Below are 24,111 nucleotides of genomic sequence, written 5' to 3' on the forward strand. Positions count from 1 at the left end.
CTCTTCCAACTCCTCCCGCTTTATCGTTGCATGCCCTGTCCCTCACACCCCCTCTTGCTTGGTATTCGCTTGCCACTTGTAACTTTCGGAGCGGGTGCCATGTTAGTTAATGTCACGTGAAAAACATTTTTATCACATAAGTAAATAGATCCAGTAAAGCGTGCTGAACCCATGTGGCTCAAAGCCTGTTCACACAAAGCAGTTGTGCCCAGGTCCCAGACTCCGTGGTGCAGATCGAGGAATGATGACCATGAGGAGCTAATTCTGTTTCTTGCATATTTGTGCATTTTCCAAACACTGAACAGGTTTTAATGGCCCTGTGTGTAATCTCTCTAGAGGGCCGGATGCCGTTCCACCAGAGCTGTGCTTTGTGTTAATGGAGGCTGTTTTGAATTAGGTTTATCAACCCCACCTTTTCCAAGCGCTAGCATTGTGGGGTGGTCTAAGGTTTCTGTGATTTTCCGGTCACAGGTCTGCTCCATACATAGCTCACCACAGCTGGGGTGGCAGGGAGCACAACAAAGACCATTTGTCTGACACTGAGGCCTACCCAGAAGATTCCCTCATACTCATTGAGGGTGTCTACAGGCCACAAAGGAGAGGCTTCATTTTCAATCCAACGCTTTTTTCCTTTTCATGCTATAATCAGCAAATAAATAGCAAGGAAATGTTTTTTTTATTTGTCATAGCATATTCATTGTTGTGTGAGAAGAGACCAAGGCCGTAGTCAGACAGGCTTTCTCAGCTTCATCTCGCCCACAGTCATTTATCTCTCTTTTTTACCTCCCCTCTCTCTTTCTCGGTCACTTTCTCTCATACTTTCTCTATTACCTTCTGTAGGTTTCAGTCGACACCGTTCTCATTTTTCTACCCAAATGTTCTTGCTTATTCCTTCCTCCCATTTTCCTAGCTAATTTTAAAGTAAAGGAAAAAAGCCATATAACTCTGCCAGCATGGACTGGCTCATAGACCTACTTTCAGCCATGTTGCACAACAGCCAGCGCCATTGGGCAACATGTCTAAAAAACATTGTCAAAACCAATAGATTTCACATGAGCGGAACCGATTGGTTTTGCTAATGTTTTTTAATCCTTTGCCCCCCTACATTGGTAAAGTCAATATGTCTGGCTTCAATGTGCTAACAAAATTTGTGCATGTCTTTTTTTGCATGTGTTAGCACATTTAAGCCAGATCTATTGGCTTTGCCATTGCTTGTCCTACTTATGTTATTGACAATACCTTACTGAGAGCATCTTTGCGTAACACATGATGTCTGTGGAGCAGAACATGTGGCTTCCAGAAGGGATGCCCTTACTTCAGGGAGGGTAGCTGTGCTTTTAGTGGTTGCAGATTTCCTAACCTGCAGTTGCTACCCATGGTACGGTAGACTTGCGTCTGAAGCTTAGCGAGATACCAGTGGTCAAATTAACCATGGCAGATACTGAGCCTATCAAGAACTTTTTAGGAAGAGATCCATTTTCTGAGCTCATCGTTCTCTTTTTTCTTCAGTGTCTGTTATCTGATGCTCCAGCTAAAACATAGAAATCTCACTAAAAGTGCAGAACCTCTAACTGTGGCTTTTTTAGGTTGTCCAGACCCGTCATAGAAAAAAACATGCTATGGGGAAGTGTGGGGTTTGTCAAGGTCAAAGCAGCCTTTCCTTCTGCATGTTACAGTAGATGGAGCTTAAACGGTTTTCACTCTCCTTTCTGTGCAATGTTACATCTAATGTGACGGGATCCTTAAAGGTTAAGTCGACGAACAGAAAGTATGCACTCATTCAATATTTACATTACTTTAAAGTGGTGTCTAAAGGTATAATAATCACCTGCGGCCCTCCATAATGTAAGTTGCAGAGGCATCCAGCCTGTGATTCACTGTTAATACTGCATTACTGCCACTAACGTCATTTCCTTCAAGAAGACTACAAATCAATGACCCCCGCAACTTATTTTGTGTTATTTATTAATAGTTTTTTATAGTTCGAATCAGACAGAGGGGGTGTCACGCGACATCACAGCGAGTTAAACAAACAGATACCCTTAGAAGATAACTACAAAACAATGGATTAAAATGTTTTCAGCATGTAATCTTTGAGCACTAAAAGTTTCATTACAGTTCCAACAAGTGACATATATTCATACATTCACTGTAGAAACTTATATAGCAGAATAAATATATGCATACAGGCATACATCCTTATTAGTAATGATGGATAGGGGTATTAAGAAAACTAAAGGAAATGTATTGTGACAGGTTTGTGAGTCACTGTTACATAAACAGTACATTTGTTTAATCCAATCTTCTGCTAACAAAAGAGAATTGAGATGAGCCTTTAGTGCAGTTATTTTGCTCTCATTTAATCAGCCATCTGTGTACGCAATTCTCGTGTTACAGTAGCAAATACATTTACAAAAGAATAATCTTTTAAAGACCGTATTAGGCCACTGCGTGGGTTGAAGCATAACACGAAAAAAAACAATAAAGGCATATAATACTATGTGATCAAAATCACATAAGCTTCAGAAGTGATTTTATTTCTTGCTTTTTTTTTGTAGCGCTAGTACAACCAAAAGAATATGCGAGTGGTGATCCAAACTAAAAAAATCGTTTTTTAGGAGAAGTATTGGGATTTTGGTGTAAGCCTATCTGTGTATTAGGGCTTGAAGCCGTCCATTTATCATTGATGTCCAAGTCACTGAAGTCTTAGTGCTCAAGCAATTCCTTGCAGAAAAATTATTACAAGGAAGTACAGCTTGATCGCCCAAAATGTCATATAGGAAATAAAAAGGTCGTCTCTGCATGTGGGTGACTGACTGACCACAGATGAAAGTCTGGATTAAGATATGACGATTCGATTCAAATAACTTTATTTCGATTCCACAAGGAAATCATAAAAGTATACATCAATTTAAAAACAAAACAATCTACCATAAAATCACAATACATATTTGCAGGAAAAAAACCATAGTACAGCTTAAAACTAAATACCATGAACATTCAATATCTATTTCTTATCATCAGAGCTGATCTAATAAAATTCAATACAGCATTACAGGTGTTTGCAGTTGACAGAGATAACAAGAATTCATAAGCTTCTTTGTAATAGCACGTTCCAAGAGATAATAATAATGGTCTGATAAAGGTGTTTCTAGGGACCTTATACAAAGTACAAAAGAGAAAAAGGTGGAGAGTATTTTGCAAAACCTTATTATTACAAGGGCAACAAGGTAACTTCTCCCACCAACCCCCCTGCTTTGGAAAAGCAAAGAGGAAGTGTAAGGTGCCAAGGCGAAATCTTGTAAGATAAAAGCGCCACTGCGTGTTCATAATATATGACAGATAAAAGGGTTGGACTAGCCTTCCCCGTACCCGTGATACATGATCATTTGTCTTTAAAGAACCCAGTTTAACACTATAGGCATTTTTAATAACTTCCTTAGCATCCTTACTAAGCATATCAGGATTTGTAAACATATTTCCCAGCCCTATCTTATAGAGGGTCTCCCTGACATATCGTAGCCATGGGATTTCCCTGTAATGCTCGAGTTTAAGGCAACCTTGAAGGATATCTTTAGTTAATTTCAGTTCATCAGATTGCCAAACTTTAGACCATAATATTAAAGGTGCAACATGAATAATATCGCTTACAAACTCAATTCCAACCTCTCCATGGCAGAATATGTTAGATGTGCCCGATGGGACAGATAGTAAGCGTTTTAGAAACGTATTCTCCATAATCTGTATTTTTTCACAATTTTGTGACCCCCCAAACACCAGCACCATAGGTCAGAGCAGAAACACATTTAGCTTTATATAAAGATGTTATTTCAGCTATACGTCGTTGTCCTAATTTACTAGCAAAGCGAAAGAGAGCTTCAATTGACTGTGTAACCTTTTGAACCCTGGCTGACAACAAAGGTTCCCAGTTCAATTTTTTGTTAAAAAGGTTTCCCAGATAATTGAAGTTATCAACTTTCTCTATATTGGAGTTCCTCACCCTGTATTTGTGAATTTTTACATTTTTCGAGCCGCAAGTCATGGCAAAAGATTTAGTAAAGTTGACCCCTAAATCTAATTTTCCCATAAACATATCAAAAGCATTCAGACAAATCGGCATGCTATTGGGAGTAAGGGCCATTAGGACAGTGTCATCTGCATATGACAACATTGGAATTCTTTTACCGTTTATCTTCGGAAAATCAGCACCAGTTTCTAATAGAAAGCCCTCTAGACCATTCGTATAAACCAAAAATAGAAAAGGGGCTAAAATACATCCCTGTCGCACGCCTTCGGTGGATAATATAGGTCTTGTTTTCTCTCCTCCAGGGCCATATCTAATTCTGACCATTGTAGCAGTATGCAACCTGCGGAGCAAAGTAATCAAAGGCTCCTCGAACCCCATAGAGTCCATCATACGCCACAATTTATCCCTGCATACCGTATCAAATGCACTGGACAAGTCCATAAATGCCAAGTGAATAGAACTATTCTTTGCACCCATGTACTTGCCCATGATCAGTGCTAGATTCAAGCACTGCTCAGTAGTTCCTTTCCCCCTCCTAAAACCATATTGGGATTCTACAATAACCCCCGCCGACTCTGCCCACGATTCTAGACGCGCCAATATTACCCTACCCATTAACTTGCATGATGCGTCAATTAATGATATTGGTCTATAGCAACGTGGGTCAGACTTATCACCCTTTTTGAAAATAGGCACCAAAACTGCCTCTTTCCAGGAGGTCGGAATGGGCCCCAGCACTAATGCCTTAAAAACATTCAGAAGTAATGGGGACCAGACCTCCAGATTATGTTTAAAAAGGTCTAAGGGTACTGCATCAGGGCCAGGGGCCTTTAAAGCCGCCCCCTTAGTCAAAGCCAGCTCCACTTCCGAGAGCGTTAATGAGTCACTAAGTATCTTTGCTGATTCCATGTTAACATTACAGTATTCATCCTCTCCCGTGGTAGCAGTCTGTAATTTCTCCTTGGGATTGAAGATTTTACTATAATGAGCTACCCAGGAGTCTTCAAGTATATACACTCGAATGGTATTTTCTTCCCCTGTTTTAAAAAAAGGCCTATTTATTATTTCCCAAAAAAGTCTATTATCCCTTAGATCAACCGCTTTATCCAGGTCTTCCCATGCTTTGGTCCTCAAATCATTTTTTCTCTTTCTAATTGCCTCCCTGTATCTTTTCCTAGCCAATATAACCATGTCTCTATCTCGTGGGTCATGGCGTAATGCCTTAGTTAAATTTGTTTGAGCTGAAGAACATTCAGCATCAAACCATTTAGGCCCTCGGTGTTGATTCCTCTCCCCTATTTTTACAAGAAGATGAGTAGCCACATTACCCATTAATATTTCGAAATTCTTAATTATGTGGTCTGGATCAGAAATAGGTGATAGACAAGTTTCTATCTGAATCGCGTTTTCCTTAAAAATATCCATTTCCAATTGCCTGACAGGTACTTTGTTCCACTTTAGAGTGACGCCCTGATTCTGACTGTATACTATAGGTTGTTCCGGACCCAATTTTCTTTCAAGAACCATATTAAAGCTCAGAATTAGGGGATTATGGTCACTGGCTGGGTTCGCCTCAATTTTAAAGTCCTTCAAGAAGTGGAAAAACCCCCTAGATACCATTGCAAAATCGATTGTACTCGTTCTGCCCCCTGTACCTTGAAAGGTAGGTATATTCACAGTACCTGAAAAGCTGGGCATATCCAGGATACATAAATCATTGTTCATGACAATACTATTTAGAGCCTCCCCTTGTTTGGTATGAGTAAAATGGGCCATAGGTTGGTCATTTAGATCCATCAGACCACACGCCCTGGACCCACTGAACTTACATAACTCACAATTAAAATCGCCTGACCATATGATGGAAAGAGGGAAGACCCTATTTGTCACCTTAGCGATCTCTACCTGTAGGTTATCAATAATTACGGTTTCATGGGGATCAAATATATTATAGTACTAATTAATAAGAAGAACAGTTTCAGGAAATAGATCCTTAATGATAAGTAATTGGTACCAAGGTGATTCCACCACTCTGTAAACATATCTTAGATTATGCTTTACAGAGATTGCTGTCATAAGCCCACCCTTAGCTCGTCCTGATTGCGATGGTATTGCAGGAACATTAAACATTTGAAAACCATCCAGACTCTGGTCCACAGTACTCCATGTCTCCTGTAAACAGACTATGTCAAAAGAATCTACGTATTCTACCCAAACCAGATCCTCCAATCTTTGCCCAAGGCCCGCAATATTCCAGGAAATTATACGGAAATAGCTAACCTCCTCTCGATTACCCTCCTTTACCAGTTGTGTTTTAATTATAGAATGAGCTGGCTCACACCCATCTACAATATTTCTTGTACCATTAATTCCCACATCAACAACCTCATGAGTAATTATATTATTATTTCCCACAACAACATCATCCTGAGCATTTATAACTCTAAGAGTACATATGCTATCCCCACCCCTTCGATCTAATTTTGAGTTTACATTTGATTGGTACAAAAGTCCCATACTCCCTTGAACAGAATCATTCCCATCATTACCATAATTTACAAGATCATTGTTTTCTTCAAAGTGGGTTTGACAATTTTCACTAGCCCAGAAATTCTCTACACGATTTATATTATCATTGGTTGTTATTTTCATTTCACTGCAGAGAGTAAGATGGTGATGGGACGGTACCAACTTAGGCATAGCATCCTCAACCGGAGAAGAAAAGGTAACCTTATTGTTCCAGGGTGATAAGCTTTGTTGAGAAATTGGATTCAGTCAGTCATTTAAGTTCATTGGGGTCAGCGGATGGAACATATTTGATAATGGGATGTTCCAAAAGTCCTTCGGATTTGTAGGATGGTAATTATTTGACCTAGGGTACATATTAGGGTGATTTACCAAAGGAAAAAAGTTAACATTTCTATTAGGGTAGGTAGAGTTAGGTTTATTTCTAAATTGTTTCTGATGGTAAAGGGAGTCCAAACCATATCTATACCGGGGTTTATTTGAAGAAAACATCATGTTTTCCGGATAGAAATATGTCAGATTCTGTGTTGACACTCCTCCATCATTACTACCCACAAACCAATCATTTATATAGGATACCACCCTATGGTCCCTAAAATTGACTATGATCAAATCACCCTCTATATCCTTAGGACGAATGCCGACCCATTGACACCTTCTAACTGAGACAATGTCTCCATTCAGATGTACAGGTAGTGGTCTATTCAGACGCAACCAATGAATCACTTTGTTTTTTAAACTAATATTCGATTCCACAGTTCCCTCCGGGACAGCAGGAACGCCTGTTAAAATAATGACAAAATCAAAAGACTCCGGCGGCAGATCTACTGTATCTTTATAATGTAATTTACCTCTGTTAGGATGATTTGTTTGGGAAGCAGGTATTTTGTTGATTTGAGCAGGCTTCGAAACCACTGAAGGGATCTTTTCTTTGGTTGTGGTTTTCGAGGCTGTAGTCACAGGTATGCCTGATGCAGTAGTGGGGTTTTTATTAGCAGGTACATTATTTGGTTTCTTAGGGGGATTATGTTGTCTAATTTGATTATTTGAGGTTTTGTTTTCAGTAACGGTAACTGGGGTGATTAAAGTTGGTTTCTCTGGGGGCGTAGGCTGAGGAAGAAGGCAATCTCGTTTTTTATCCAGCCTTTTAAGCCTTTCGACAAGAGGAAGAATAAGAGCCTTTAGGAGTTTTTCAACAGCATCCAGAAGCCCATCATTAGGAATGCTTTTATGTCCCATATCTACATTCCTTTGTATTACTTCTGTCTCCTCTGTAAGCTTTTCCCCCACGTCCTCTGACAGGGTTTCTTTGGGGGCTGTTATTACCTGTGGCGGCTTCCACGGGTTGGCAGACCCACTTTTATTTTTCCCTCCCTTCTTCCGTCTCTTCCTAGCTGGGGAAGATACACCACCTTTAGACTTTTGGTCATCATGTGCACTAGTTGTTGTAATAGTAGGCTGAGAAGCAAGCAACATGATGACCTCAGTTTGTATTTTCAGGGGGGGAGGTAAGGTATTACTATTAGAGTGGGGAACAGGCTCCAAGGGCAGAGGGGTATTAAGATCTATAAGGTTATTTGATATTACCGTGGACAAGTCACTTGGACCTTCCACTGCCATATCCAGAACCCCCAGCGATGGCGGACTTTCCTGAAAAATTAGAGGTATACTATCTGTGTTAAATAACTCCGCATCCATCTCAGCCTGTTCTGAGGTGCATACAGGAGACTTCGCTTTGCTAAGGGGAGGAATCTGCCTTTTAAGAATCTCAATTGAGAGGCGTCGTTCGGCCCTCATTTCCGCTAGAGCTAACTCTCGGTCAATTTCCTTAGTTGCTTTTGCAAAATATTTATCAAGGGGGCCGAGTATAGAGATACTCACGCGATCAGGGAGGGATTAGGAGTTGAACTAGACATTTTTAGGATAAGTATATAATAAAATATATAATAAATGACAGTGTTTAGGCAACATTAACCAATAAAGGTAACAAACAAACAACCTCGTATAGTAATGACAAGTAAACCTAGAAATATACGAGGGTATCAACCCAATGTTAAATCATGAATACAAGGCCACATCCAATAGTGAACTTATCAGAGGGGGGGCCCAGCCCGGCCTCCTCCGGCCCCTGACGGCCACAGACGGTCCCGCCCTTGTCCCGGGCTTCTCCCGGCGCGCTCCCGCGCAGCGATAATAGGGGGTTGTTTATGTTGGGTAATTGGTTGGTGGGTGTGGCGTCACGAGCAGGGAGAGCGGCCCAGGTGGCAACAATCAGGGCTAGCAGGGACTCCTGGGAAATGGAGTCCCAAGCCCGCCGCTCGCAGCCCTGCTCCACAGCTCTCTCCCACAACAGCCTCCTCAATGGCCCCTCTCCTTCAGTCCAAGAGTCCAGGGGTGTTTCTGGCTGCGATGCGGGACCCGTGAAGCGGGTTCCGCGAGGTGTGGCGAAGCGGCACAAGCCCACAAAGAGCAAACAGGATCCCAATCAGATGCGAGGTATTCAGCGTCCCGCCTGACTACTGAAGACAGAGGACTTTATGGTCGTTGGTGGGTGTGGCGTCACGAGCAGGGAGAGCGGCCCAGGTGGCAACAATCAGGGCTAGCAGGGACTCCTGGGAAATGGAGTCCCAAGCCCGCCGCTCGCAGCTCTGCTCCACAGCTCTCTCCCACAACAGCCTCCTCAATGGCCCCTCTCCTTCAGTCCAAGAGTCCAGGGGTGTTTCTGGCCGCGATGCGGGACCCGCGAAGCGGGTTCCGCGAGGTGTGGCGAAGCGGCACAAGCCCACAGAGAGCAAACAGGATCCCAATCAGATGCGAGGTATTCAGCATCCCCTTAAGATATGACTGAATGATGAGATATTCTCATTAGATGACCAGCATTGGCTGAAATACCTAATTGAAAGAGGAATCAATCGAAACCAGAGACGAAAATGTAAAATCGAAAATAACATTAGTGCAGGGTTCCAAATCTTCTGACAAGGACTCTTCCCTCACTACCGAATACTTGGTTTGCCAAACACCAAGTCTTAAATCCTCTTCATGCTTCTTTCTTCCACCACCTTCCACATCCTGTCTCTTTAGCTACTCTTACAGGTCCTCTACCATCCCTGCCTTTTCCCTTTTTCAATGTTTTCTATCTTCCTCTTCCTCCTACCTTCTCTTTTTTCTGCCTTTCTCTCTTTTTCTCATGGTCACAGTTAGATGATGATAATATGCTCCTGTACCCAAAGACGAGCGCTCGTGCGGACCACCTAGAACCACAAATCTAGCACTTATGAGCATAATCTAGTCATCTGAGTTTCACAGTACAATTACTTAGTGCTAAAATATTTTCTTTAAATGTAACTGTTTATGTATAACAGTTCATGCGCAGGGTAGGATTTCGCATTTTGCCTTCTATCTTCTACTGTTGCAACCTACGGAGACACTCATTTAGGATGCCTTTCATAGAAGGAGCATTCGCTAAGCAAGAGACCAAGAGACGTTCACCTTTATTCCTGCATTCTAAATCAAAGAATCAGAACTAAACACTGATTGGATTTATGCAGAATGTATGCTTTTTCCTAGAGATAAGATAATATTGCTAAATTATGATACAAGGCCAGAGGAGTTTTAAAGTTTTAAAAAGTGCTTTAACTATTGGAACATTAAATTCTGCTAGGTTTCTGGACTTAGTACAAGCAAGCAAGTGTTGATTCAAAGACAATCCTTTTTAAGGGGCAATAGGTCCTACATGGACTTGTCCGGATATTTAATGACAGCCATGGAAATTAAGTTGTTTACTACTATTTAAAATACATCTAAGAGACCTGAGAAGTTGGCACACAAACTGTTATCCCCAGGAAATATATGCAAACCGATACCACTGATGACAGAAAGCTGTGGCAAACAATGGACTCTGTGGAACATCACACACAGCGTGGGAAGCTGCTGCTCACTATTTCATTCACATCTCAACCAAAGTAAGGATTAATCTAGAAGAAGTCACTTGAGCACTGGCATGGCCCAGGTGACTTATGTGCCTTGGTGACTATCTATACTAGTCAAGTAACGAAGGGGTGGTTGGCCTCCCTGTAAGGAACAAACATTTCACTGTACCATACTGGTGACTGTGGCAATGAAACTATGTGCTACACCACGTGCTGTCCCCCACTAGCACCTCCCATTGTTTTCCCATCTCCCAAAATGTATCTTTTACTCCTTTATATATTGTTTTCTGAATTTTTATCTGTCTCCCCTCCCAGATTTGTCTTCTTTGTGTATCTTGTGTTACTATAACGTGTTGTGTAAGGAATACGTGCATGCCAACAGCATAATCCTGCAATGCCCCGCGATTATCATACCGTGTGCAATGAAGATTAATAAATGTAATACCTGTTTTCTATGTTTACCTATAGTCGATGGCATGGTGTCATTCAATAGTATGGTTTATATATGCAAATTTGATAGTAACCACAATTAACCCATTGTTTTTCTTAGTTATTAAAATCCAATAAAGAAATATTCAAAGCAATAAGAAGTCGCTCGAAAGTCTTGCTGTCAGTCCAGCTGGCATTTCTCCAACTGCAACTTCACCACAGTTAGCCAGCTGAGGGGATAGGATGTGCAGTGAAACGGACGCTGGATCCAACTAATCCTATTATGGACAGAAAAGCGCATTTAGCTAGAAAGGATTCTTCTACATGCCTTTGCGACAATGCTACCTTGTAGAATTGCTCTAACTTCTACTCCGGCTGCCCAATCACCTCTGTACTTCCCTTAACCAAAACCCACTCACACTTTTCTACCACCTCCCTCATATTGATGGTTCTATCACTCACTCACTTGCCTTCTTATCACTATCTCTCATTTGAACACTCACCTAGACTGAAGTTACTGCTGAACCTGAAGCACATTTCCACCCTTCATTGTCAATAAATGGTTTCCTTGGTTGTCCTTTGTGATTTTCTATAAAAAACAATCTCCATTTCTATAGTTATTTTCTGTACTGCTCACTGACACCTTCTTCATAGAGTTGCACATTATAAAAATGCAAAATAAAGACGTAATCAATGCAAATTTTAGTATGAGTGCCATCCCATTCGGCCTACCTCTGCTGTGGTCCAATCATTTGCAGAGCAGGTAGACAGGAGAGTCTGCAGGACGCTGCTGATGCCATAGTATGCCATGGATGTCAGGTTACTGATATCAAGGGCACTCCTGATACCAGGGTCATTTAATTTCTCACTCAGGTGAAACAGCAGTGTGACCTCTCCTTCCTGTTGCCAATAAAAAGAACAAGATCAAAATTTCTCAAGCTGCCTTTCCATTACTCTTGCCCCTAAAAAAAGAGAGATAAATTGGATGATGCTCCAAACAAACATAGGAGATCTAATGATTTTTAAAAAAATCAAAAGGGCAAATAAGTACTTTTTCTGCTCACTGAAGCCACCCAGAGATGATCCACCAAGACTGTCTATCATTTCCCATGCAGTTTCTCACCACTGTCCTCCCACTTCAATAAGTTGAAAGACAACACACCATATCGTTGGCACTCAGGAGTGCAATACGATCTCACACTGCAGTCACTAAAGAAAGGGCATGATTTTCTCTCTCACAACTGATACTTAAAGCATAAGCCTCAATGACATTCTTTTTAGAGAAAAAAACTGAAAAGCCATTGAACCTAAATTAATTTTGTACCATAGGTAGCAGGGTGCTCCTTGATGCAACTTGGATGGGTGTTCAATGAGAAGTGCTGCGTGGCTGCTGCATTATGTGGTTTTATTGGATATTCCTAAATGTGTGTTAGATTAGTATTTAAAGATTACATTTGATGGGTGTTAAAAGATGTGAAATGGGGAGGTGATGTACTTGGGTGGTTGTTTTCTGACATGAGTGCGAGTTAGAGGGGTGTTCTACAGTATGAGTTTTATAGGTGTTTGCTTATGTTTAATGGTACCACATTCCAATTGTTAATGAAATGAGGGTTCTATGAAGTCAATTAAATGGATGTTCGATAGTGTCAGTTCTAAAAGTGTTGCATTATGTCAGAAACACCTGAATTCTTCCTGCTACCATGCCAGGGATTGCCATTCGCTTCAAAAGGTAGTACTCAAGATCCATTACCCGTATCGTGTACCTATGTGTATTATCACTGGGACCATACGAGTGATTATTGCCTATATACTCATACATAGTAGAAATTGAAAGATATTTAACCACACCTCGCTCTTACTATTTGTGTTTCCATAAGACGCTATTACACTGGCCATCTCCCGCTAACGTTGTGAGGTTCTGTCCTTTGAGAGGAGACTTCTTCGCTGCTGGTCGTCCCTGACTTGACCTCTCTTCCTGCTTTGCTGTGCCCGGTCTCCCTCCCGCCGCCGCTGTTGTTACCTTAGCGGCCGCCGAGCGGAGGGAGACTACAACTCCCAGCCTGCCCAGCGACCCGGATCCACTCCAGCGGGGTCATCGCGCCCTGAGGCGCTAGAAAAACGCTGCTCCCTCGGCAGAGCGGGTGTTCTGTCCTTTGAGAGGAGACTTCTTCGCTGCTGGTCGTCCCTGACTTGACCTCTCTTCCTGCTTTGCTGTGCCCGGTCTCCCTCCCGCCGCCGCTGTTGTTACCTTAGCGGCCGCCGAGCGGAGGGAGACTACAACTCCCAGCCTGCCCAGCGACCCGGATCCACTCCAGCGGGGTCATCGCGCCCTGAGGCGCTAGAAAAACGCTGCTCCCTCCGCGTCGCGGGACGCGAGCGGGACGCCCGGACGAAGCCCGGACAAAGGGCGGGCCGTCTGAGGCCGTCCGAGGCTGGACAAGGTTGGGTTGGGCCCGTTACTCTGCTAAAAAACCTGATTCAAGGAGGTGAGCCTGTGTTATAGCTGGGGGTTATTTATTGAATTGTTGCCTCTTGGAGCACCTGTTTACCCCGTGCTTACGAAAAGCATTGTCTGTTAGTGAATTATGCCCGGCAAAAAGTTATCCCCTGCAAAAAACACTATGGACAACTATATCTTTCAGGTAGTTGCCAAAATTAATAGTGACAGGAGATCTTCGCTTGGCCTGAGTTCACCGTCTGCCCTGGGTTCACCAACTTCGCCGGCTTCAGCTTTTGCCGAGTCCACGGAGCAACCTACCTCCTGCTGTCCACCTGTAAGTGAATCTGACCAAGCTGATATCGCTGTAATGAACCGGTCGGTTCTGATTGAGTTAGACAGCGAGAGTGAGATGGAGACTGAACAACAACTACCCGAGGACAAAGCCCCCACTCCGGTGCCCGCTCCACGATCCACCAGAGGGGCTAAAAAGCCACAGCCACAGCCGAAACGATTTGGGCTCAGATCAAGCCGCAAAAAGATTGCATCGCCCCCTAGCAAATCCGCAAGGGAAGAAGATGTCACTCTGGATGACGTTTCTATGTCTCTTACTAGTGGTCAATTTAAGAACTTACTGAGTATGATAGACACTAAGATAAAGGACATTGTTAATCCGCTGTTAGGCAGAATTGATAAACTCACTAAGGAAGTGAATCGCCTTGGGGGTTTGCTGAATCAAACCTTATCTGAAGTAGGCAAACTACCAGATGCTGTTTCTAGTAGGGTTGAGTCCAGTAAGGCCCCTTCTTCTTTGGTGGGTGGTGGGGCTTCCTCACTACCAGTTCCTCCGGTGGCTCCCTTGATATCCATTTTAGATAGTGCAGAGAATAAAGATGTTCCCTCAGATGCATCCTCCGCCCCAGAATCTGTAAATGGCTCGGTAGAGTTGATAGTTGAGGCCTCTCCATTGGTCTTGGTTTTAGCCAATGTTCCTCTTTTGCAGTCTGGTCAGGAAGAATCTACCTCATCCCTATTGTCTAAAGCACTTTATTGGTTAACAAATAACATGGTAATAACTCCTAGGGGTAGGCACCAATTGGCTGACGAAATAGTAAAGGCTAGAAGGGTGAGGTGGATAGGTAATAGTACAAAGAAGTTTATGGGTGACTGCGTCATCCTACATTTTTCTGACCCAGAGGTTTTGGCCAATATTCTACCCAACCTTCTACCTCCGCAGCGGAGATCGACTGAAATCATTCCACTCACTTTAGACTTTTTCTATCAGTGTAGTGGGAGGGTCTCTAATAAAACAATGCTAAAAACTAAGTGGAACGTTGTCCCAACAAAAGGGCGGAGGGGAGTGAAGCAACCAGAGAGGGGTCTAAATCTAGAGAATAGATTTTCAGCCCTTTCCAATCTTGATGCCTGTGATTGACTCTCTATAAATCTAAGTCAAGTACCACTAGCAAATGGGGATCAAAATTCGGATAGCTTATCTACCCAGAATGTTAATTGCCTTACCAATGATTTGTCGAATAACTTGGTTGTCCAACCAGAGGGTGAGGCTTGTGTACTAAATTCTTTTCCTGGATTACGCCAGGGTCGTTTGTCTGGAGTTGCTAACCTACTCTGCTGGAATATAGCTGGGCTGACATCCAAGCTCGATTGTGGGGACTGGCTTGGCTTTGTTACCCAATTTGATATTTGTATATTCCAGGAAACTTGGGCCTGCGACCCTGTCTTTGTATTAAGCTATTTGAATTTTTATGTGTCAGCTGTCAAGGGTCCGAAAGGTAGACCTATGGGGGGGCTTACTATCTGGATTCGACAAGCAATAAATTTCTCAGTTAAAAATATAGCTACTGGACACAATGATATCCAGCTTATTAGGATTTCTAATGACAGAACAGGGTCACTTGATATTTACAATATTTATATTAGGAGTTCCAAAGGTCGATCTTAAACATTACTAACCTTGGCCGACCTCATCGAGGAGCACTCCGTTAAAAATAACATCGTTATAGCAGGAGACCTTAATAGGACGTTTGAGCCATTGGTTGTGGGAGATGCTTTCACTGGTGCTGATGAGGATTCCTTCTGGGGCATCCCTGAACTACAACTGAAACCAGTCTCCCGTTGGACAGAGGACATTATAGCTATTAATGCACTGTGTCTTGAAAAAGGCTTGAGAGCTATGAACGGGAGAACAGCTGGGGATAGAATTGGCTCACCAACATTCGACAATGGGAGGCACAAAAGTCGAATTGACTATGTGATCTGCAGTTTGCATTTGTGGCCTGCCCTTTGTGATATGGAAGTCATCATAAGATCTGAGAGTGACCATAACCCCCTAAGTGTGACTCACAAATGGTGGCCTGCTGAATCAAACTCTAGCTGCATGAATGAATTCGTCCCTCCGCCCATTATCCCCGAGAACAATATGCGTAGGCTACGTTGGGACACTGTAGCGAGAAATCAGCAGGCCATTGATATTATTAACAGTGAAACTGATCAAGCCATTCGAGCTATGGAACTGGCTAATGCCTCTCCTAAGGATCTGGGTGAAGTGGTCAAAATACATGATACCCTCTTTGGCAAGATCAAGGCGCACTTTCTAAGACCTGATAAACATAAGGGGGTTACTACCAGAAAAGATGCTAGATGGTATAACTCTGATTGTAGGAAGGCAAGACTCGACCTTGGCCGGGCAATCAAGAAGCGAGACTGTGTGTCTGTTTCTCTAGCCAGGAAAGAATATAAAGTATGCATTGCTAAAGCTAAGAAGGATTGGGACGAGCAACACTGGTGCAAACTGAAAATGGCCAGTGACAGGAAGGATTCCAGAGTATTCTGGAATATTGTAAAATGGGGTTCTGAGAGAGCTGAAGAGTCACCAAGTAATAACGTCTCACAGGAGGCATGGGTTGAATTCTTTAGTTCGCAATACACTCTTAATACCCGGGTCTCAGTTGATGACAGTACAGCTATGAAGTTTTTTGATGATGACAACTTTAACTATAAAGAGATTATGTCTGCAATCTGTACAGTAAAGCGCGGGCGAGCTTCAGGACAAGATGGAGTACCCGCTGATATATTCTTAAATGATAGTGAACGCTGGTGCAAATATATACATTTGCTTATAAACTCAATTGCTCAAGGAGCAGATGTCCCTGATTCATGGAGGGGTGCAGTTATTATCCCCGTGTATAAGAAGGGGGACCGAGCTCAGCCCTGTAACTATAGGCCTATTAGCCTTATTGACACTGTGCAAAAAATCGTGGGTCGCGTGGTGGTCAATAGGCTTCTCGACTGGGCTGAGGATTTTAATATTCTATCTCCATTCCAAGCAGGTTTTAGAAGGGCAACAAGCACGATCGATCAAGTGTTCCGCTTCCAATTATTACAGTGGAAAACCGTGGTTCTGGGGGGGTGTAGCCTGTTTGCGGCATTTGTCGACTTGCGGGCTGCATTCGACCTGGTCCCACGTGCAAAACTGTGGCAGGTCTTGCATAGCTTGGGGGTTTCTGATGAATTACTAACCCTGATACTGCGCCTCCACGAGTCTAACTATGCAAAAATTCAGTGGGGCGGTCACGGGATGGTCACTCCTGATTTCCGTGTTGAAAAAGGGGTCAGACAAGGGTGCTCAATGGTTCCTACTCTATTTACATTGTTTATAAACGGGGTAGTTTCTCGATTGGTAACTGCGAATGTTGATGCTCCTTCTCTTGCAGGACTAAAAATCCCCATACTAATGTTTGCGGATGACACGCTAATTTTATCAAAAACCCCTAGTGGACTACAGCGTGCTCTGACAATTTTTGAGAACTTTTGTGGGGAACATGGACTGGAGGTGAATACTATGAAAACTAAACTAATGAGCTTCAAGCCGCAGCGTAGCTTTAAATCCAAAATTATGATGAGTGGAGGGCCTTTAGAGTTAGTTAAATCATTCACATACCTAGGTATCCAAATAACTGATGACCATAGGTGGAGCCAGCATATAAATATTGCTATTTTGCGACACAAACAAATAGCTGGCACAATTAATTCTGAACACAGGAAATCGCTAACCAAACCTGTTAAACCAGCCTTATTGGTATATGAAGCAAAGGCTATTGGGTCTGCACTTTACGGCGCTGAAATGTGGGGCTTTGAAAATCTTACATCTCTGCAAGCCTCTGAAAATAAATTTTTAAGAACTCTTACCGGTACACCTAAAAGTACTCCGTTGTTGCCTCTCCGATACGACCTAGGAAGGAAACAAATCAAGGACTTGGCCAGATTACGCCCGATCTTGTATTGGCGCAGACTCTGGACCACTCCTGAGCTCTCACATTATGCCGCGGGTTTTGTGGATGTGATCAAAGCTGATGGCTTTCACAAGATAAGCTGGCTTAAATTATTGAAATCTATATTGTTTGAGCTAGGGTTGAGTTCTTTATGGCAGGACCCTGCTGGGACATCTTTCCCTTCTAAGCGTGTCTTAAAAGATATTTTTTGGGAATGGATTGTTACTAAAACTTTAAATGCTTCAAGCTCTGGGTCCATGTCTTCGCATTTTCTTGAGGCCAAAATGTATCCAGTCTTGGAACCATATTGGGATATCATCTCCAAGCCAGGTGACAGGAAGCTCCTATTCCAACTGAGAGCTGGTGCACTTCCTATAAAAATATTGACAGCTAAAGGGGGTTCAGGTGGAAGTAGCACTTGCCCAGCTTGTGGGTTGGGGGATGAGTCTCTGGGTCACTTTCTGTTTTCATGCGGATCATATGCTATTCCAAGACGAGTATGGTTAGCTCCTATGTGCAGGAACCTTGGGACATCAAGTAGTTCAGTAGCTATGCGAATTATTTGTACGACTCAAGTTTCTTGGATCCTGATAGCTACAGCAAAATATCTGGGTTGGGCATGGATGCTCAGGCAGAGACTGCTAGTTAAATAACTATTCTCTGCCCGACAATTTAGACAGAGACTGCTAGTTAAATAACTATTCTCTGTGTGACAAATTGGCCCTCATGAATTTGACATTACTGCTTTTTATCTATCAAGGACCATGTATCAAGATAGAGACTGCTAGTTAATCAACTATTCTCTGTCTTGACAATTGTTTTTTTGCATTTGTATAATTGCTTTTAGACTCCAGCGTTTCTCATCTTGAAAAGTATTTTTATCAAATGTTTTAATTTTTCTTTTAACCGAATGAATTTTTATATGTAACCTATAGTGTTGCGTCAATGTGCTGGATTGTAAATTTAATTTGTTTTTAAATTCTTGTGTATAATATGCTTTTATGAGTAACAACTCGAATAAAGCACTTTTTGACTTGACCTGACTTTGACTTGACTATTTGTGTTTCCATAAGACGCTATTACACTGGCCATCTCCCGCTAACGTTGTGAGGTTGCCCATAGATAAGGAATATTTTCTTCTTCTTCGACCCCTTTACCTGGGATAAGACGCCGCTCTTCGTGGATTATGCAACCTTCTTGCGTTGATTAATTCATCTACTAAAGAGATTATTACCAAAATTCTGACGCTGCACACTATGCCTTTTGGGACTTTGCTGTTCGAGCTGTTGTGACTTTTTTCAACGCCTATTGGTCAACAATCCAAGAGCCCTGACGAAGTTCCCTTTTGGCACAACTGGGAACGAAATGCGTTGGCTGTGTGCCGGTTTTGAAAGATTATCTGAATAAAAAGAATCACTTTTTTTGACTATTTGATTTCGCGTTTAATTTCAACAAGTGCACCTTCCATCCTTCGATGAAAATTGTGACCTGACTTCTACCTTTGGACGACGGGTGCGGGAAATGTTTTGCACCAACCTTTGATTGTTGATGGTACATGTGTTTTGGTTGAGCTGGACCTTGGTCTGTCATTTGTTCTTTATTTGTCAGAAACACCTGTGTGTTTGATGACTTAAGTTAGAGGGGCTGCACACTGCGCCTTGGGCGGGAGTTCTATGATGTATTTTGGAGCGGTCTTCTATGATGTATTTTGGAAGGGCGTTCTGTAATGTAATTTGAAGAGGTTTTCCATAGTACTAGTAGAATAGTGGTCTATATTGTGAGCTGGATTGATGTTACACAATGTAAGATACATGCGGATAGTACTTTGGAAGAATACACATCAGACAAACCAGAGATCACGTTCAGACAGGGGAAGACACTTAAATCACAATTGAGCCAGAGCTTTCCTAGACACAAGACATTGCCACATTGGTTAAGTGAACACACATTGGGTTTCTACAAATCTGGCCACTGTGGAATGCGCAGATGGGCATATGACAAGAAAAATTATTTTAGTGGAGCTGATGGGGAGACATACGAGATACGCCTTAACAATAAATGCAGCACAAAATATGTTGTTTACATTATTGAATGCAAATATAACCGCATCTATGTAGATAGTACGATAAGAGCTCTCAAAGAGAGAATGAGTGAGCATCTTAGAGCATTTAAGCACGAAGACCCCAGATATCCGAAAGCAATTCGTGCAGTGAGTTGCAAGGCGCAAGAACAACACAAACGCTTTTGTTTTTACGGTATAGATCACATAGGCCTGGATCCAAGATAAACATCCTTTACGACAAATGTGGTACAATGCATGCCATTACCCCACATTTTTTACTCCGCAAAATCTTTTACAACGCAGGGCTTTACACCGCAAACTATTACAACTCATTACATTCTAACATGGCGATAGTCACAGGACTTTAAAAGCGACAGGTGCGCTTGCAGTGGTTTCAGATTGTATGCCAGAATAAGTATTGGAGAGGATCAAAGTTCAGTGAGGAGTCAAACTCAGACAGCGCGGCCAGTATATGCTGCAGAGAGCCTGCAAGTGTACTTGCTTTTTGGTAAGTCTTAATTTGAAATGTAGAGAGGAGACCGAGCTTGATGGAGAACGGGGGCCAATTACTTGAAGTAGCGGGTGATTGTCTTTTGACAGGTGCTCTAATCTTGGCAGAGAAACAATGCGAGGAAGATGCACCCAGCAAATATGGCACAATAGCTCAAATATATGATCACTGGATAAGAAAGACTTTTGAATAAAGATTGTAGAGTGGGATTCCGAATAATACTTGATACAGGTGAGATATGATGAGATCATTTGTTTTTATATGGTCGAGAGTGTAAATGAATATTATTATTAACAGACAGAAACGAGGAACAGGAACATGATTAAATATATTGCCAGGAGGGAATTAAAACCAGTGTAATGGTAGGCGATTCCTTACTAGTGCAATTAACATATGGCTTACTGTCACCATATAGGAGTGATATTGATGTTGTACTCAATTTGAACTATAGGTCAGATCCGACATAGAATCGAGAGAAATACAGGTATGCCTTAACACAAGTGGTTGGTGTAGATCTTGAGTTATACATGTGATTGTTACACTACACTGTTTGGATTTAGATTCGGGCCACGGCCTATTTGATTCACAGCTGAACATGGTTAATGTGAGTTTGGGGGATTTTTGAAAAAAAATGGGTGTTTTTTACAACAGACATGAATAGAGATTTTCATGATCATTTTAAGCATGGGTTTCCATGCATGTGCATATAAGAAGCTTCTTTATGTAGCACCAGGGCACAGGTGCTTGCGGGCGGTGTGTCATAGGCACACTGCAACCAGTTTTGTGTTGTTTATTTTATCTTTTAGCCCTGAAGAAGTCGTGGGTTATTCCTTGCACGACGAAACGCATGTTGGCTGGCTAAGAGAAGAAAATAAAGAAAACAAAGAATATTGATTGTGTATTAATTACCCGCATATTATGTGTGAATTTGAAGCGTGTGCTTAGGAGCATGGTGTTGTATTATTTATAGGGTTCCATTTTTATCTCTTTTGGAGGGTACAGGGTGAGTCCCTCTTCCTTTAGAGCACCGCAACATTAATGTAGGTGTATGACACCAGCACGATGTAGGTGAGCGCCACCCTTTCACTCTACATACATTCACCCCACTAAGTTGGATGGGTTTTACATGGTGTGAACTGGGTAGGTCTTAAGTGCTCTTAGCTGGTTTGTAGTTCCATTATGTTAATGGGATTCATGTTCTATGACAATGGATGTTTCAATTTTTAAGTGAGTTAAATGATTCTTCGGTTTATGACTTCTATTATGTAATTTGAAGGGATGCTCTACAATGTAATTTGGTTCCATGAGGTAAGCTGTATACATGTTCCAAGATGTTTGTGGGTGTGAGCTTCATGGTGTTATTTGGATGAGGGTTCTCCTATAGGAGTTGGATGAGTGTTTCAGTTTGTCAGCTGGTTGTGTGTTCAGTTATGTAAGTTTAAAGGATGTTCTATGCTGTGAATGGGACCATTTTTCAGGGTGTTGTATGGTGTAATTTAGAGGGATATTCTATGATTTATGGTGAAGTTGCTTTCTATGTGAAGAGCTGGATGAATGTTGCATGATGTTAGCTGGAGGCGGAGTTTTGATATCATTTGAATCTATGTCCTATGACGACAGTAGAATAGATGTTCTAAGATGTACGTTTGAAGTGTGGCTAATGGCTTATGTTAGATAGTTGCCATATTATTGGTGTTTGGCAAATGTTACACAATGTGAGCTGAATGTGTCTCTCATGATGTTCGTTTGGTTGGTGTTATATAGGTATTTTAGTTGTACATGTGTTGCATAATATGAGCTAAAAGTTGCATCGTGATGTAATTTTCATTGCTTCTCCAAATTGTTAGGTAGATGGGTGATATTTGATGTGAGTTGGATAGGTTCCTTCATGTGAGGGGGATGTTTGTTTCTTGAATGGATGTTCCGTGACGTGAGTCATACATGAGCTTCACAATATTACCTGCAGGAGTGAAATTTTATGTGAGTTGCACAGCTGTCAAATTAGGTCGGTTGAAAGTTTTTCCAAAAAAGTAAATTGGATTGGCATTTTATTATACTAGTTGCACTGGTGTTCTATCATTTATATTTATACGGTAAGGTTCCCACTAAGTGAGTTAGATGGTTGTTCCATGATGTAAACTAGATGGGTGTTCTATGATGTGAGTTGGATGGCTGTTTTATCTGTAACTAGGAGCCCTTCCCGACGTTGCCCGGGTATGAATTGCTGCCGGCCAGTGGTATATTGTTTTGTAGGATTTCATTTTGATAGCATTTCTTATCTGTGACAGGCCTGTGAAACGCTCCGATTCACAGTGCACTGCTGATGCACTTAAGAGTGCGCGTTCAGTAGTATGTGAACTTGAGTTTCCCTACTTTATTTTTCCTTGCAATATTATATAGCGCAAACTCAACAACATGGCATGAGCACAATTTATATTACAGAAGAACACATTCATTTTTGGTAGGCACGGGGAGACAAAGCAATTTGCCTGGAATCACAGGATGTTGAGCTGATGCCGAGATTCGAACGTAGCTCCCCAGCTCTAAAGTTCGCAATTCTAGAACTTGTGGCGGGAGGTGTGTCTCAAGTGTATGTCGGTGCTGGCCATCAATGAGAGAGACCTGTGCATTTTTCAAAGGGTGGTGAAAAAATATGAGTATGTTGCTGGAGATGTGGGCCGCCGTGCCACCAATGAGGATAAACACCCATTATTCTGCAACTTTCTTTCCGCATACCATCACTCCGCATACTTTCATTACGAAAGTACCATGACTCCGCAATGCCATTATAACGCATGGCATTACATTTTATATGCTTTTACCACGCACACATTTACAACGAAATTCGTTGTAAATGCATGAATGGCAAAAGCATGTTTTTTTTTTTTAATGTTTGGATAAGGTAAGTATAGGTATAGGGGTATATGTTTTGGGGTACTGATGTATATGTTTTGGGGTGATTGGGCATTTTAAGGGTTCAGATATAGTTTTGGGTTATGGGGTACAGGGGTAGTTTTAGGGTTTAGGGATAGGTATGTGTTTTGGGGTACAGGGGTATTTTTAGGGTTCAGGGCTAGGTTTGGGGTTTGGGGTATAGGGCTATTTTTAGGGATCAGGGGTAGGTTTGGGTTTTGGGGTACAGGGGTATTTTAAGGGTTATGGGGTAGGTTTGGGTTTTGGGGTACAGGGGTATATTTAGGGTTCAGGGCTAGGTTTGGGTTTTGGGGTACAGGGGTATTTTAGGGTTCAGGGGTAGGTTTGGGTTTTGGGGTACAGGGTTATTTTTAGGGTTCAGGGCTAGGTTTGGGTTTTGGGGTACAGGGGTATTTTTAGGGTTCAGGGGTAGGTTTGGTTTTTGGGGTACAGGGGTATTTTAAGGGTTCAGGGCTAGGTTTGGGTTTTGGGGTACGGGGGTATTTTAGGGTTCAGGGGTAGGTTTGGGTTTTGGGGTACAGTGGTATTTTTAGGTTTGACGTCTAGGTTTGGGTTTTGGGGTACAGGAGTATTTTTAGGGTTCAGGGGTAGGTTTGGGTTTTGAGGTACAGGGGTATTTATAGGGTTCAGGGCTAGGTTTGGGTTTTGGGGTACAGGGGTATTTTTAGTGTTTAGGGATAGGTTTGGGTTTTGAGGTACAGGGTATATTTATAGGGTTAAGATGGGTTAGTGTTAAAGGGTGTTGGGGTATTTTAAAGAGTAAGGGTTGGTTATGATTATGGGGTGCAGGGGTATTTAAAGGGAGCAGGGTGGGATTAGCACACGATATGAGACATGGCATGAAGGGCGGAACGTACCACACCTCCAGCGTTTGCCACGCCCCCCAGCACACGCTCACACACAACGCAGACACGCCCACAAGGGACTACTTTGCTGGCACGGTTCTTTTACCTTTTAAGTGTAT

At 42.2% G+C, this 24,111-nt stretch overlaps 1 protein-coding gene across 1 annotated transcript in view; it reads right to left on the minus strand.

Annotated features, from left to right (window-relative positions):
• The window catches only part of LOC147677835 (polycystin-1-like protein 2), a 434,899-nt gene that overhangs the window by 382,246 nt on the left and 28,542 nt on the right, over nt 1–24,111 (minus strand). Inside the window, exon 2 of the mRNA XM_086945590.1 lies at nt 11,644–11,811. Coding sequence (XP_086801716.1) covers nt 11,644–11,721 — 78 coding nt within the window. The 5' untranslated portion in view covers nt 11,722–11,811. The remainder of the gene's footprint in view (nt 1–11,643; nt 11,812–24,111) is intronic.

Source organism: Lissotriton vulgaris, chromosome 12 (assembly GCF_964263255.1).
Source record: "Lissotriton vulgaris chromosome 12, aLisVul1.2, whole genome shotgun sequence".
Taxonomy (NCBI): Eukaryota; Metazoa; Chordata; class Amphibia; order Caudata; family Salamandridae; genus Lissotriton; species Lissotriton vulgaris.